Below are 14,993 nucleotides of genomic sequence, written 5' to 3'. Positions count from 1 at the left end.
GATACACACACCCCCACACACACCACACACCCCCCACACCCCACACACACCACACCCACCACATACACCCCTGACACACACCACACCCCAGACACACACACCCGACACACACCACACCCCAGACACACACCACACCCCAGACACACACACCCCGGACACACACCACACCCCAGACACCACATCCCAGACACACACCACACCCCAGACACATCCCAGACACATAACACACCACAGCCCCCCACACACCACACCCCAGACACACCATAGACCAGACATACACCACACCCCCCACGCACATGACACCCCACACACATGCCACACCCCACCCCAGATACACACCCTACCTCAGACACATACCACACCCCACACATACCCCACCCCAGATACACACTGTATTCCTCCACACGCCACACCCCACAGACACACCACACCCCACACACACAGCCACAGACTATGCCAGCCACATACCACACACCAGACACACTTACACCACACGTGAGCATGACACATACTGCACACATGCCACGCACCGTACCCCCAGCACACACATCCCAGACACACATACCACACACACTACGCAGACCACAGAGCAGACATATCACACCCTGCATACCACACACCAGCACCACACCCCCTCACACCACATGCCACATATACCACACACACACCACACACCAGCATCACACACACACCATACCCCCTCCATACACACCACACACAACCACACACCACACACCAGCATCACACACACTACACCGTACCCCCTCCATACCACACACACAACCATACACCACACACCAACCACACATGCCGCAAACACACACCACACACCACACATACACATAACAGATACACCACATACAGATACATCACAATATGCACCACACATGATACCATATACATATACCATACCACACACATATACCATAACACACACACCACACAACATAACAGACATGCACACCACACCACAAACACAATCATGTCCACCACACAACACACACGTACCATGTGCATGCACACAATAAATGCACAGCACAAAACATCACATACACCAAATCATACCACACACACATCAAACACCATACACACAGACCATGCACACTCACTGCACATGTGCACACATACCAACACCACACACACTGTACACTACACCTAAAACACAGCCATCCCCATACACACCATACCAAACACAGCCACTCACACATGCACCACACACAGCACAGCATACCACACACATCACACAAACACCAATCCTACCACTGTTGACACGCACACACCACCACACATACTGCACACACCAAAGCACATACACACCAGACACATGCACGTTACCCACACCACACCACACACACCATCACGTCCACACATATACAACCATACACACACACACATTGTTGACTTAGGATCGTTTCAACTCACAGTGGGTTTACTGGGATGCAACCCCGTGGAAAGTGGAGGAGCATGTGTATTGACAAGGAGAGGAAAGCGTTCCGGAGCCGGGGGAATAAAGTTAGCATGTGGCCAAGCTCTGCGCCTCTGAACTGATGAACCCAAGTTCCTCATGGATCATTGGGAATACAGATGGGTGAAAAAATAACCCCACCACCCGTGTGCCAGCACATAGTGCATCTGGCATACAAACCTAAGGATCGATAGAGATGAATGGTGGATGGGTTGTGTATACATGCAGATACAAATCATGCACTTGTACATTAGTGTGCACACACAGAAATAGATCGATATAATTTTTTAACCAAAGTGTAGTCTTTACCCTGTCAGGGCCCTGCCTTCACCCCTGCCAGGACTATCTTCCATGTCAAGTTTAGACTCGTGTCATTTTCAAAGCTAATAATGGTTCCCCCATACTTTAGGCAGCATTTGGATATTTGGATTTTGGGATGACCTTTTATGTTTTAACTACAGTGTTAGAAATCAGATACCTTGGAAGTACTGGGATCAGAGGGCAGCAGCAGAAGGTGCCCTTGGGCCTCTCTGAGAGGCCCAGAGATCCAGAGAGGGCCCCTGTTCCTAGCGGCCACAGTGGCCTGTTGGCACGCATGTGTGTGTTCCAGCTGCTCTGTGACATTTCACTTTGTTTCAGACTCTCCTGAAAGGCCATGGCCGTCTTGGGAATTAGTTGGCTTTGTGTGTTGGGCCACCCTTGCTGGACAGGACAAGGCAGTGCTATCAACTCCCTGTGATCTGAGGTCCTTAGCATGTTAGATGAGGCAGCTTCACCAGAAGCTGTCCATGTCTCTTCTGTTATCTGTGATAATTCCACGTGCCTTTACAGCACAGCTGTCTGGTTACCTGGGGTCTGGAAATGCCCTTGGTGCCTCAGTAGTGCCTTCCCACAGGCCCCCCATGGAGCCAGGCAATGCCTGCAGGTGCCTCAATGGTACTTGCTCAGGTCCCTTTGCAGAGAAGTTCAGAATTCCTGCCCACATTGATAAGGCGACTTGGCCAGTAAGTGGCAGGCATAAACAGGTGCTTTCCAGAAGCACTGGGGCTGGCCCAGTGCCCTGAGTGGTCAGAGCTTACCTGAGTGAAACGTTAGGCTGCGTCAGCCTGGTGACTATCAGGGACATGAGGACTCGGAGAAGGGAGCTGTCAGAATTGCTACCTGTGTGGCAGGGGTCTCACTCTCTCCTCCCTCCTCTTGGGACACCTGGCTACTCTCTGACTTCGACAGAGGACAGAAAGGATGACCAACAGGGCCTCAGGGCATACCCCAGCTGCACTGTCTTTGTCCCCAGAGTCTGGGAGGAAGGAGGGGCCGGGGCCAGGATTAGAAAAGACCCTGCCCCAAGGAGAGAGCACAGAGATGGGCCAGGGAAGCAGTGGGATCCTCAGGAAAAGAGACTGGGAGTGGGAGTCAGGGTGAGGCCTGGGCAGCAGGAACGGGCAGGGACAAGCCAGGAGTCCCATCATGAAAGACATGATGGCCAGCGGCCAGCACCGTGTGCAAAGAATGGCCCCTCTGGGGATGTGCCCGGCTGCCCCATTAGCTGCAGGAAGGCCACCTGGATGTGAGTTTGGGAGATGGGCTGGCCCCAAGGCAGCCAGTCCTGAGGTGGGAGTGGGCCACAAGCATGGGGATGGTGGGAGGACACAGAGGAGTGCTGCAGGGGATGGCAGTGGGGCCACTTGTCAGGATGGGCCCAAGCAACTCAGTCACTGAGGCCCCCCTCCAGGCCTTCCTCAGGGCAAGGCCACTGCTCAGGGGGCACCTGGTTTGTCACAGAGTAGAATGAGCTCCACATTTTGTGATCACATCCACAAAGCTCTGAAGCCATGGTGGTCCTGGCACCAGCTGGCCCTGTTAGAGGCTTGGGGTGGGGGTGAGAAGGTGGGAGGTACCCCAGCGACAGGCTGAGGTGAGTGCTGGAGCCCAGGTCGCCAGCAGCCTCCCCTGACTCCTGAGTAGCTGTAATAAACCCAGCCCTGGTGGATAAACCTGGCCCTTGCTTATACCAAGGTGATCAGTCATCTCACGACAGTCCCAGCTGCAGGAGGGAGATTGTTACATACAGCATCTGCCACAGCAGTTAAAGTTTATTTGCCTCCAACTTAAGCTAATTCTCTAAAAGTACTGGGTTGCAGTGACAGGTAGGGCCGGGGGAAGCATCCGTCCTCAGGACCTCTACCCTAGATCCTTCTAAGCCACGACAACTTCCCTTCTTTGAGGGTGCAACCAGTGTCACCTGGCTAGCCACTGGGAAGAGCCAAGGCACATCCAGGTTGGTGGCAGCCTCACAGCATCAGACCAGCCTCGTGTCCCCACCCCACAGAGGCCAAGGGGGTGATCCGGGAGTAGCACCCCAGCTTGGCTGCTCTGTTGAGGTAACAGGGTTGGATGGTTAGGGGGCTTGGAGCACTGGCCCAAACAAGAAACCAGTGGTGTTTTCAGGGGGCCCTGCTGGGAGATGGAAGACAGCTCCCCACTGGGGGCCCAGGATTCCAGGAGCTCCCCAGCAGGCCTCCATGGGACAGACTTGGGTTTGCAGCTGCTGCCCCGTCCCGCTGAGGGTGCGGTGCTGATGGGGTGGCCCTGCACACTGATGGTAACTCTCACTTTCCCTCTCTCTCATGCATTCAGAAAGAGTTGGATAGTTTAAAAAGGAATATGCGGAACGTAAGTACTTCTTTAACATCTTTAATGTCTTATGATGATCAAGCACATATTTAAATAGTATTTACTGATGCCTCATGTTAGCAGTGGTAAGCACATGTGTCTGTTTCTACTCACACCTCAAGAGTGTAGAGCTTTGAGGGTTTTGCTGTCAGCGGTCCCATGATGGGGTGCTGGGTGATGAATCCAATCCAGCTCAGGCCACCCAGATGCTTAGTCTCAAGGGCTTGGTCATGAGAACCTTCCAGAGGCTCCTGTGACTCAGTGACTCCAGTCTCCTGGGTGGTTCCTGGTGCAGGTCACATGAGGGAGGAGACTGGGCTTTTATGGAACTCACTTCACTGTCTGTTCAAAGAAAAGTGTTGTTACTTGATCGTAACAGCTCAAAAAAATCTGTTTCTTAAAATGAGATTTTACCTGGATGCCCATCAGCTGGGGAAGGGAATATCTATCTAGTTGATGGGCACCTAGATGTATATAGAGACATGTAATATGTACTTATATCTGTAGACAGATATATGGAGTTATCTGTGGTTAGAGTCCAAAACATTTTGAGTGGGGAAAAAACAAATTATAGAGTGTTTTTTTTTTTGTCTTAATTATGCACAAAAACCAAACCTGTTCACAAGGGCTTGTCTACCAGGCCAGGGCCAGATGGGCCGCCAGGCAAAACAGTTGTGGAGCACCTTCCAAATTTCCTTGAGTTTATGGAATGTTTCCTTCAAAATAACACTTTTATTAAAAATTATTATAATAGGCCAGGCGCGGTGGCTCAAGCCTGTAATCCCAGCACTTTAGGAGGCCGAGACGGGCGGATCACGAGGTCAGGAGATCAAGACCATCCTGGCTAACCCGGTGAAACCCCGTCTCTACTAAAAATACAAAAAACTAGCCGGGCGACGTGGCGGGCGCCTGTAGTCCCAGCTACTTGGGAGGCTGAGGCAGGAGAATGGCGTGAACCCAGGAGGCGGAGCTTGCAGTGAGCTGAGATCCGGCCACTGCACTCCAGCCCGGGTGACAGAGCAAGACTCCGTCTCAAAAAAAAAAAAAAAAAAAAAAAAATTATAATAAAAGCAATGCTTGTTTGTTGTAAGGTTGGAAACTCCAGGGAAGTACAAAGAAAAAATTTAAACAATCCCAAATTTAACCATCCAGAGGCAGTTACCACCAGCATCCCAGCCATTTTTAGGTCAAGACTGCATCTGCGTTCACACATGTATACAGAGGTGTGTACATATATGCACAGACTCCTATTCTTTCACGTAACAGTATTTTTCTGTGTTGCTGAATATTCTTCGATGGCACTTGGAATGAGTGACTTGCGGCCCCCTTCTTGGACATTTCCCAACTCCTCACTGATAGAAACAGGGCTTCACTGGGCCCATCACTGCCTTGGGACTCCTTCCTAGGATTGTCCAGCTAAAGAGTCTGAGCTTGGTCAAGTCCTTGGGAGGAGCATTCTCTGATGATCCTGGACAGTGGGGAATTGTTGACCAAGAGACTGGACAAAGGTGAGCAGATGCCACAGTCAGTAAAGCAGGGAAAATGCATTACTAAAGTCACCTTCATTAAACTGGCGATCTCTTCTCTTCAAAAATCCAGCATGTGCCACAGAAATGAAAAGCTCTCTGGCCACCACTGTCCTGCCCAGGGAGGGAAGCGTGGGTCCTCCCACACCATTTAATACCTGTATCTGGACGCACCCCTGCCCCACACCTGAGAACAAGGCCAGTTTTTCTGTGTGTGCAGGTACTTTGGACTCTTTTGGCTCTGGAATTTGTTTTTCCTGCTCAGTGTTCTGAACTCCTTCCTTTTCACTGCTGAACATTCTCCACGAAGCCACATTTCATTTTGTCATTCCAAGGTTGATAGGCATCTAGGGCGAATCTAACTTCTAAAGACCGATTCTTATGAGGTGTCATGGTCAAGCAGAGGCCATGCCCGGCGCTGGTCTAGGTGGCCCATGGCCCACTTGGGCCTTGAGGAAGGGCAGGTGCTGATCAGGGAGCCAGGTCACTAAGCAAGAGGTGGGAGGGTGTCACCCCGGTCCATGCTGCTGGGGTGCCTGGCCTGATGCAGGCTGCACCTGTGGGAGACAGAAGCAGCAGCGTAGGCTGGCCGGCCTCCCCTGCCCCACCGTAAGCAGGAGCTTCGGAGACAAAAGAGCATCTGCACCCCCTCACCTGCCCTCCAGGGCCTGGCCTGGCCCTCCCCACCATCCCAGCTCAGCTCCAGGGTCTGCACCTCTGGGGCTGGAGCTTAGTGGGAGCATGGCCCCCCTCAACCCTTTCTGCATTTGAGTGGAAGCCAGTGTGTGAAGCAGATCAAAGTGGATGTGCTTGCTTTTCCTTCAGTAAGGGACAGGGAATTGTGCCTGTCCCAACATGGCCAGCAGACCCTGGAGGGCCAACAGACTTCACAAGCAAGGAAGGCCGGCAGGTGACCTGATGACTAGACCTTGCTTATGGGCACCCCCCGCCCCACCCCCAACACTCTGGTTTTTACAACCCCACCCCAGACACCTGGCACAAATACGGAGTCTAGGGTTAGCCCTCAGGGTCGGCCATGTAGCCTTCTTGCCCTGGGACGAGGCTGGCCTCCTTAGGCAAGGCAGCCTGGGCCACAGGGGAACATCTCTGCCTCGGCCACCCTCCTGATCTCTCCCACAGACAAGCTGAGGCCGGCCAGGCTCCACTCTGGCAGGGCGCAATAGACTGTGTGTGAAGTAATTGGCCTCTCTACTTTTTTCAATAAGTAATTAAGATCAAAAGCCCAAAACACAACAGAGGTTTGGGGTAGAAGTGGCCAGTGTCAGGCCCAGGGTCCATGCTCAAGGCTGGAAGCCCATCCTGGATGTGCTGCACTGGCGGTCCTAGTGTAATTCTGCAGGGCCCGGCCCCGCCCCTGCCAGGGTCAGAGCCCTCCAGCCTGTTACATGTGCTCCCCTCCAAGCCTGCCCCAGGATCCAGTGTTTCAATTGGAGAGACAGGCCCTCATGGTCCCCACTCTGGCCCAGCCCCCTCCACACACAGCTGGCCAAGCTCTGGGCCTCTCTGTGCTGTGGCCCTGGTGATGGCAGAGCCTTTGGGATGTCTCTGTTCATGTGGTCACAGGACACGTGTGTGGCAGCAGGGCCAGGGTGAGGTGGGATGCTGTTCCAAGGCCCAGAAAGCATTCTGCAGGAAACCAGCACAGCACTGAGAAAGGGGGTCCTCGGGGACACAGGCCACCCAGGTGTACTTTGAAAAATGGCAATTACAGTCAAAGGGCAGGAAGTCCACAGGACAGGGGCCAAGGCCAAGGCTCCCGCTGGCCATGGGGAAGCCACCTCCAGGGGTGTCCCAGGGACTGAATTGGAAGTTGTCCCAAGTCACTTCAGGTCCAGCTGGGACAACAGAAGTAACCCCCTACCCCCTCGCGGGGTAGCTTCTTTGGGTTCTAAATGTGGACTCAGAGGTAGAAACGGTCTGTGCCCCCAGGTCCTGCAGACATTCACTTTGTCTGGGAGAAGAATGGGCGAGCTCTGGAGACCTGTGTCCCTGTGCAGATCCATGCACTGCCCGATGGCAGGGCCCATGCGCTCAGCTGGCTGCAGGACACCATCAGGGAAAGCACCGAGTATCGCTGCTCTGCCATCTCCTCAGCAGGGAACAAGACTTCGAAGGTGCAGGTTGCTGTGATGAGACCTGGTAAGTGATTCCCATGCCCACTGGAACCCTTTTAGGAGGTGATTTTTCACTATTTACAATGGCAGTTGAAAAAAACATGCTGGAAAGCATGCCTGCACAGTGGCATTTTGGGTTTGGGATTTATTGGCTTTCCACTGAAAAAGGTGGCCAGTGGGCATCAAGGGTGCCATAAAGGCCCGCAGAGCTATGGCCTGAGGACCCTGCTTGTCTTCCAGAAGTGGCCCACCAGGAGAAGTGGAGCAGAGAGCTTTCCGCCTGGAGGGCTGTGGCTGGGGAGCACGACCGGATGATGCAGAGCTGGAGGAAGGCATGGGTACGTGGCTGCAGCCGGGCAAAGAAAGTAGGGCTGGAGCTGGGGGCAGGGCACCTGCCACATCCAATGGATCTTTCAAGGGACCCATTCAGCATGGACCCCACTTGCTCCCTCTTAGCCCCGGAGCAGTTTCCTTTATGAAACCTGCAACCCTGCGAGGGGAATCCCATGTCTTGTTGCTGAGGCTGCAGATCAAGGGGCATCCGGCCCCAGCCCTTAAAGGAGACTGAAGAAGGGAGGCAAGATTGGGAGGGACTCACAGGTGGGGGCTGTCTGGTCAGATGGGCCCCCACGGCCACCCCACCCCCTGTACAGAGCACTCAGCCGGTCACTACTTTGAGGAGAGCAGCAAACCTGGACAGGTGGGGAACCCTCCAGGTAGCTCCTGGTGGGATGCCTCACCTGCGGCACCTGCTGGAGGGGTCGGGGGAGTGGCTTACTGAGCTAAACCCTGGCAGGGACTGGGCTACGGCATGGAAGTTGCAGGTGGCAGGGCAGAGGCTCCCTAGACAGGCTAGGCTCCCTAGAGGCTCCCTGTCTCCCCACAGAGTTGTTCAGCCCTGGCTCCCAAATAGCTGACACAGAAGGCAAAGGCAGGGATTCATCACTGTGTGTGCTACCACCCAGGGTGGGGTCTGCAGCACTCAAATGAGTGCGTTAAAGTGTGTAGGTTACGTGGCTGCCAGCAGCCCCGCCGAACTGCTGCCACCAAAGCCTGGGCATTTACAGCTGATCCTCTGTACTTCAGCACACACAGTCTCCCTCTCTCCAGCCCTCCTCCCTCTCAGCACACCTGGGAGTCGAGTGAATGTGCTGCTGCTCTGCCTTCCCGTCACGTATGGGAGAACCACTCCTGGTATTTGGATCTTTAGACCCCAAGGAGGGGAACCACAAGAGGGGGCTGAGGTCTTGAGTGCTCTGCCTGGGATGGGCTATGAGACAGACTGGACTGCAGAGCAGGAAAGGTCCATCTGTTCCGCCAAGGATTCAAAGACCACATTGTTCTTTCAGGAAAGCTGTAGCAAGGACACCTTGTAGCCACCAGGAAGGAGTCCCTGACACCGACCTCAACCCCAACCAGACCCTGCTGCCACTGACCACAGCCACCCCTGGAGAAGGCCTGGTTCCCCGCAACTGTGAGCTGTCTTGCCCAAACCTGCTCTGAACACAGCCACTAGGCTACCACCTGATGGGCACCTCCCAGAGACGGGGCAGTGGAGAAGCCCTGAACCCAAGTGGGCCTGTGACAGGAACTAACACTTAAAAAATTAGGTGCTTACCTGGGACAGGAAGTGCTGTCTGGCACAAGCAGGTAACCAGGATGGCTAACAGGCTTTGACAGCTGCTCGTGAACTAACACAGCAGTACGTGCACAGGCTCCTCCTCTAGGGTCAGGCAGCAGGCTCTGAAGGCTGATCCTACACCGTCCCAGTGACTCCCCTTTACAGAGTGCCCCACCCGCTAACAGCCAACAGGGTTAGCATGGCCAGCACAGATTGCTGCTTTTATTGATGCAAATCAAGCCTGCCGCTTCTCCCACTTGCAGACTTAGCCAAGGAACTCTTAAGATGCAAGACTGGGACAAGAAAAGGTGAGACTCCACATGAAAATGCCTTGCCTTAAACCCTGAATGACTGTGAGATGCGATATGGGAGTGCATCTGTCAAGTCTTTGTGTTTTCTTCACTAATCTCAGAATACTGGGCTCTGTTTTATCAAGCGCTGCAGTTTATGCCTCTGTCCCCTGTCAATGCTCAGCTTCTGCAACAGGACACCGAGCTTGTCGCAGAAAGCCAAACAGGTCAATTATGCAAATATCCTGGTGCCATATTAAATTTCTTGACAATGGAATGAGTCTCATGAGTGTTTTGTTCTACCTGCTTTCAAGTCTCTAATTATTAAAGCTGTATCTCTGAAGACTGTCACTGTGTGTATGAACTTGTCCTAAACCTGCTCAGCCTTTAATCTTATACACGTCTCTTCTTGTCTGTAGAATGACAGTTTTCACGTCTATCATAAAACCAAAGCCTCTGTTAAAAGTCAAACCGCACCTGTCTGGTGATCCTAACAAATACTGAGGGTCTTCCCAGCAGTATGACAATGACTTGTTTTGCATCCCCTCTTTCTGGGGCTGGACGAGTTCTGTAACAGCCTTTGTGTGGGATCAGCATACATCACCTGCTAATTCCTTCAGGATCCAGCACGACAGAGGTGTCCTGAAGACGCCAGAGACACCCTGGTTGTCTCCACACGTCCCCCCTCCGCACCCCTAGTCAAGCAGCCTAGCCGCCTGTGAGGTGTGTGCTTGCCCATCCAGCCAAGGATGCCAGTCTTGCTCACAGAACTATCACACTCATAACTTGAAGTTTTCCTGTAAAATATCCATCAGCTCACTGTGGTTCTTGCTTTGGGTGTGGCTTCAACCACTACAAACTGCTGAGTGAAGGGCTTTGGGCTTATATTCTTGGTGCTGTTTTCTGTATCTTCTAAAGTCTGGATTTCGAGCACTTTCACTCTTAACAAATTAATTACATACTTGAAGTTTTCATAACGTGGAGTTTTCTATTGGGAAATGTAGTTATGAGGATGAATTTTTGAGTCTTTACTCTGCTGGAAAAGTAAAAAGAGAGTTGTACATTGTTCAGTTAAATGACTGTACTTAGCGCCCCTGGCACAGAGCTGCGTGCTTCATGTGCCACCATCTGCACGTTGAGGGAGCTGAAGTCACCTGCAGCAGTGGCTTCAGCTGGAGTCCTTCACTGCCAAGAAAATGACAGCATCACCAGGCAACCACGTGCTGAGAGTTTGGTTAGTCCCAGAAGGAAAGCTCTCAGCAGCTGCATGAAATGTTGAAAAGCCTACCTACTCTGTTTAAGCTGCTTTTATCTTAAGATTAGGAAAACAAACATCACACACCTAGAGAGCTCTAAAAAGGGGCTTTGAGCAGAGGAATTCATCTCTGTAGAGATCTTTAACTTTTTGATTTATCAAATTTTAAAATTCTAGCTGTTGAGTGCAGCTGATAGCTATTTTGTCTTTTTCCCCACAAATTAATTTTGGAACTTTTATTCTCAAATAATCTCCTATTTTCAAACTTACCACAACTGACTTGCTACCTACTGATGAGGGGAGGAGGAAGCAGGAAAGACCTCTCCTTTCCTGCCGGCCCCGCTGACTGCCCTGAAAGATAAATGGGTGGAGATGACTCACTGCTTTCGGATTACTGACGGCCTGACTGACCACATCTACTTCCCATGTCTAAACAGCTCAGAATGTGTGAAGAACAGCAAGGCTCACACTGGTCACTGTGAGCTCCACAGATGACAGGGCGGACGGTGCCTTCATACACCAACCTCTGGTCACATTTCCAGCCCTGCCCATAGCATGTCATTTCTGACTCATTATTCCAATTTTATTTGCTCATCACAGGCCACTTCTCAGAGGTACAATATTGGCATGACTGAATTCAATTAAAAGCACTTTCAAAGCCAAAACAATACCCTGCTTACCTGACAAGCAAAAAGCAGTGAAGATTCTTTCCTGCCATTGGCTGTGGTGAGAAGAACGCAAGCACAGGTCGGGACTGAGCCAGGATGTGGCCCCGGCAGGTCTGTGCAGTGTTGGAGGCTTTTGACAATCACTACTTCCAGACCTAGGAGTGCTGGGGATAGTAGAATCCCCATTACGCGGCCCCCTTTTATTTCAGGGCCTAGACTGTCCAAAGGGGATAAATTAAGACATAGGAATGATCAGGTAAGACAGAGACCACTGATAAGCCTAAAATCACCAGAGTCTGAAACAAAATTTAATAATTACTCTTTATTTAAAATAAATAAGCCCTCTTACTTACAGGGAAAATATGAAAGTAAACTCTGTCCTCCTGGCCTAAGACAGAAACCACATTCAGAATATGTTCATTTAAAAAGGAAAGATTTGTTGATTATCAAACAAATCTAGGTACTTCAATACACATTGTTTCTTTGAAAAATAAAGACTGAAAGGAATAATTCATTTCAAAAAGTCACAGGTTAGAAAACCAATTTCCCTTCTGAGGCTCATTTTAGCAAATCCTCCAAGTGTTACCAAATCTTTTAAAAAAGCTACATCCCCTGAGAAAGGGCCCTTCCCCGGTAGCCCTCTTGCTCTGACACCAGCAGCCCTGCATCCTTCTGCCAAGTGGCTCCCTGCAGGACGGTGCTGTTGCCAGGTGGGAATGGCCCTCCATGGCCACCTCCAGCAAGCAGGAGCTCACCACCTGCTTTCTGCAAACTCACTCACTTGGCTCAGTTATTCTGCAATGGAGAGGAAGTTTCCTTAGCAGCCGAAGTATTCTAAGTATCACATTTTCCAGTACTTTCCAGATCCACAGTGTGCTCGGAAAGCCAGAGCTGTGTCACCAGGCTTTTAGAGAAGATTAACACCTGCACATCGCATCTGAGCAACCTTTAACAGGCTCCGCAGCACTGAACGCCTACAGATACTGCTTCATGTGCCCTTTAATGCTGATCAATTTCCAGATTCAACAGTTACACAAATTACATTGTCATGAAAAACTGAGAAGAAGAAAAAGCCCCAAAGTCTTTTTCAGACCTCCCCTCCTTACCCAAAATACAGATACACAGGCAAGAACGCTCATAAATTCAAATTCATCATTTGAGAGGTTGAAGCCTCCAAGGATTCCTCTAGCTCCAGGGCACATGGACTGTATGCTTCCAGATGTTTTTTCCAGATTTCAACTAAAATGAGAAAACAGCACGAGTGAGGAAGAGGCATCAACCAGTAAGAAGACTCCTGTCAGAAAACAGCAGCATGGACGAGGGAGCCTGTGGCCACTGCCCAGCAGCTCAGCGTGCTCAGAGGTGTCCTGGCAGACGTTCACTCACTGTTCTCAGCCTGCTGGGCCAGGCTGCCCCTTAGTGAACAGAAGCTAGGGGGCCATCTTCTACAGGGCAGCTGGGGCCTTGTGTGGGTGGGCTAGGAGAGGACTGAACCTTTACTTGGCCTTCCAAGCCTGTCTTGGGTATAGCTATCCTTAAGGCCACCCATTGTCAAGAGACATCTGACTTGAAGTCTGAGACAGCCACTGACAAGCAAAAGTCTGATAATACCTCTTAGGCAATGGACTGGCCTTATTACAGCCAGTCTCAGCTGGACTTATTGGGCCCTGCTACTCAGCTGGTCTTGCAGCATTATCAAGCTGCTCTCCTGGGGACTCTAATTAAAGTCAATAAATAACTTAGAGGACACTTGACCTGACACGACTCTCCCTTAAGCACTCACTGTAGTGTGGCTCTTCTTTTTCTGTCAGGGCTGGGGGGCCATCTTCTGCAGGGCAGCTGGGGCCCTGTGTGGGTGGGCTGGGAGGTGCCTGAGGCCTGGGTTCTCCCGCCAGCTCCTGCTGCACATTCTCCAGCATGGTCTTGTACGCCTGTCGGGCCGCCATTGTCAGCTCAACCATCTTGTGGAACTGATCCTTGGGCACAAGTGAGAGCACACAGGTAACAGCCCAGCGACAGAGGACACGGGTCCCTCCAACTCACCAATGGCACCCTCCACAGAGAAGCAGGGCTGACACGGGGTCATGTGGACCTTATGCTTATGGATGGGTACCAGGGATGCTGCCCCAGAGGGAAGAGTGGGCTAGGCCGATTTCTTGGGCCTGCCTGAGGTGCCACTATGTCAGCAGCAAGCCCAGAACAGAGCTCAATTCAGAACCAGACACCCCATGCTGTCAAGGAGACAAAGGCTTTATAAGAAGGTCCTGCCTAAGTGGTGGCTTCTCCTCAATGACAGCCTACTGGAGGTTCTGAAGCTGCTCTGTGGGCAAGCCCACACTGACCACCTGCCCCCACTTCCTCCCACGGGCAGTGACTGAAGAGGCCTGTGCCCTATGCGCTCACCTGGGCCCCATCGTAGCTGAAGATCCCTACCACGCTGACAGGAACTGCCTTATTCAAACTGCGCCCCAGAGCTTTGCGGTTGAGAGCAAACACAAAGGGAATGTTCTGCTCACAGGCATAATCAATAATTGTGTGCAAAGTGTCATCCAGCCCACCTGGTCAAAGGACAATAAAAAATGACAGGAAGACACGTCACATGGAGTGTGGTATTAATACTGGTTGCAAAGAGCTTTTTTTTTTTTTTGAGACGGAGTCTAGCTCTGTCGCCCAGGCTGGAGTGCGGTGGCCGGATCTCAGCTCACTGCAAGCTCCGCCTCCCGGGTCCATGCCATTCTCCTGCCTCAGCCTCCCGAGTAGCTGGGACTACAGGCGCCCGCCATCTCGCCTGGCTAATTTTTTGTATTTTTTAAGTGGAGACGGGGTTTCACTGTGTTAGCCAGGATGGTCTCGACCTCCTGACCTTGTGATCTGCCCGCCTCGGCCTCCCAAAGTGCTGGGACTACAGGCTTGAGCCACCGCGCCCGGCCGCAAAGAGCTTTTTCTTTATTTTTTTTGAGACGGAGTCTCGCTGTGTCGCCCAGGCTGGAGTGCAGTGGCACGATCTCGGCTCACTGCAAGCTCCGCCTCCCGGGTTCCCGCCATTCTCCCGCCTCAGCCTCCGAGTAGCTGGGACTACAGGCGCCCGCCACCGCGCCTGGCTAGTTTTTTGTATTTTTAGTAGAGACGGGGTTTCACCGTGTTAGCCAGGAGGGTCTCGATCTCCTGACCTCGTGATCCACCCGCCTCGGCCTCCCAAAGTGCTGGGATTACAGGCTTGAGCCACCGCGCCCGGCTGCAAAGAGCTTTTTCTTAGCAACACACCCATCTATGATTTTATACTCAAGGCAGAGGTCCCTGAAAATATGAAGAGAAAGCAGGTTGCAGAATCAACTCTCCAAAAATATGGGGAAAAACTGG

The 14,993-nt window shown here is 51.9% G+C and overlaps 2 protein-coding genes across 12 annotated transcripts in view; one reads left to right on the top strand and one right to left on the bottom strand.

Moving 5' to 3' along the window:
- SEMA4D (semaphorin 4D) overlaps positions 1-9,987 on the top strand; it is a 136,991-nt gene extending 127,004 nt beyond the window's left edge. The window contains 3 exon segments of the mRNA XM_030919200.1: positions 7,615-7,824; positions 8,040-8,137; positions 9,149-9,987. The gene's annotated coding sequence lies outside the window, so the exon portion shown is untranslated.
- A 1,949-nt stretch (positions 9,988-11,936) lies between these two features.
- Positions 11,937-14,993, bottom strand: part of SECISBP2 (SECIS binding protein 2) — a 41,594-nt gene continuing 38,537 nt past the window's right edge. For all 11 annotated transcript variants that reach the window (XM_010371315.2, XM_010371288.1, XM_010371296.1 and 8 more), the window contains 3 exons: positions 14,037-14,191; positions 13,417-13,609; positions 11,937-12,872 (listed from right to left, as the gene is read on the bottom strand). In XM_010371315.2, the coding sequence (XP_010369617.1) occupies positions 12,769-12,872; positions 13,417-13,609; positions 14,037-14,191 (452 nt within the window). In that variant the 3' untranslated portion in view covers positions 11,937-12,768. The remainder of the gene's footprint in view (positions 12,873-13,416; positions 13,610-14,036; positions 14,192-14,993) is intronic.

The sequence above is a fragment of the Rhinopithecus roxellana genome, chromosome 16, assembly GCF_007565055.1.
Source record: "Rhinopithecus roxellana isolate Shanxi Qingling chromosome 16, ASM756505v1, whole genome shotgun sequence".
Classification (NCBI taxonomy): Eukaryota; Metazoa; Chordata; class Mammalia; order Primates; family Cercopithecidae; genus Rhinopithecus; species Rhinopithecus roxellana.
Note: the sequence above shows the minus strand (reverse complement) of the source record. Positions and strands in the feature narration are given on the sequence as shown.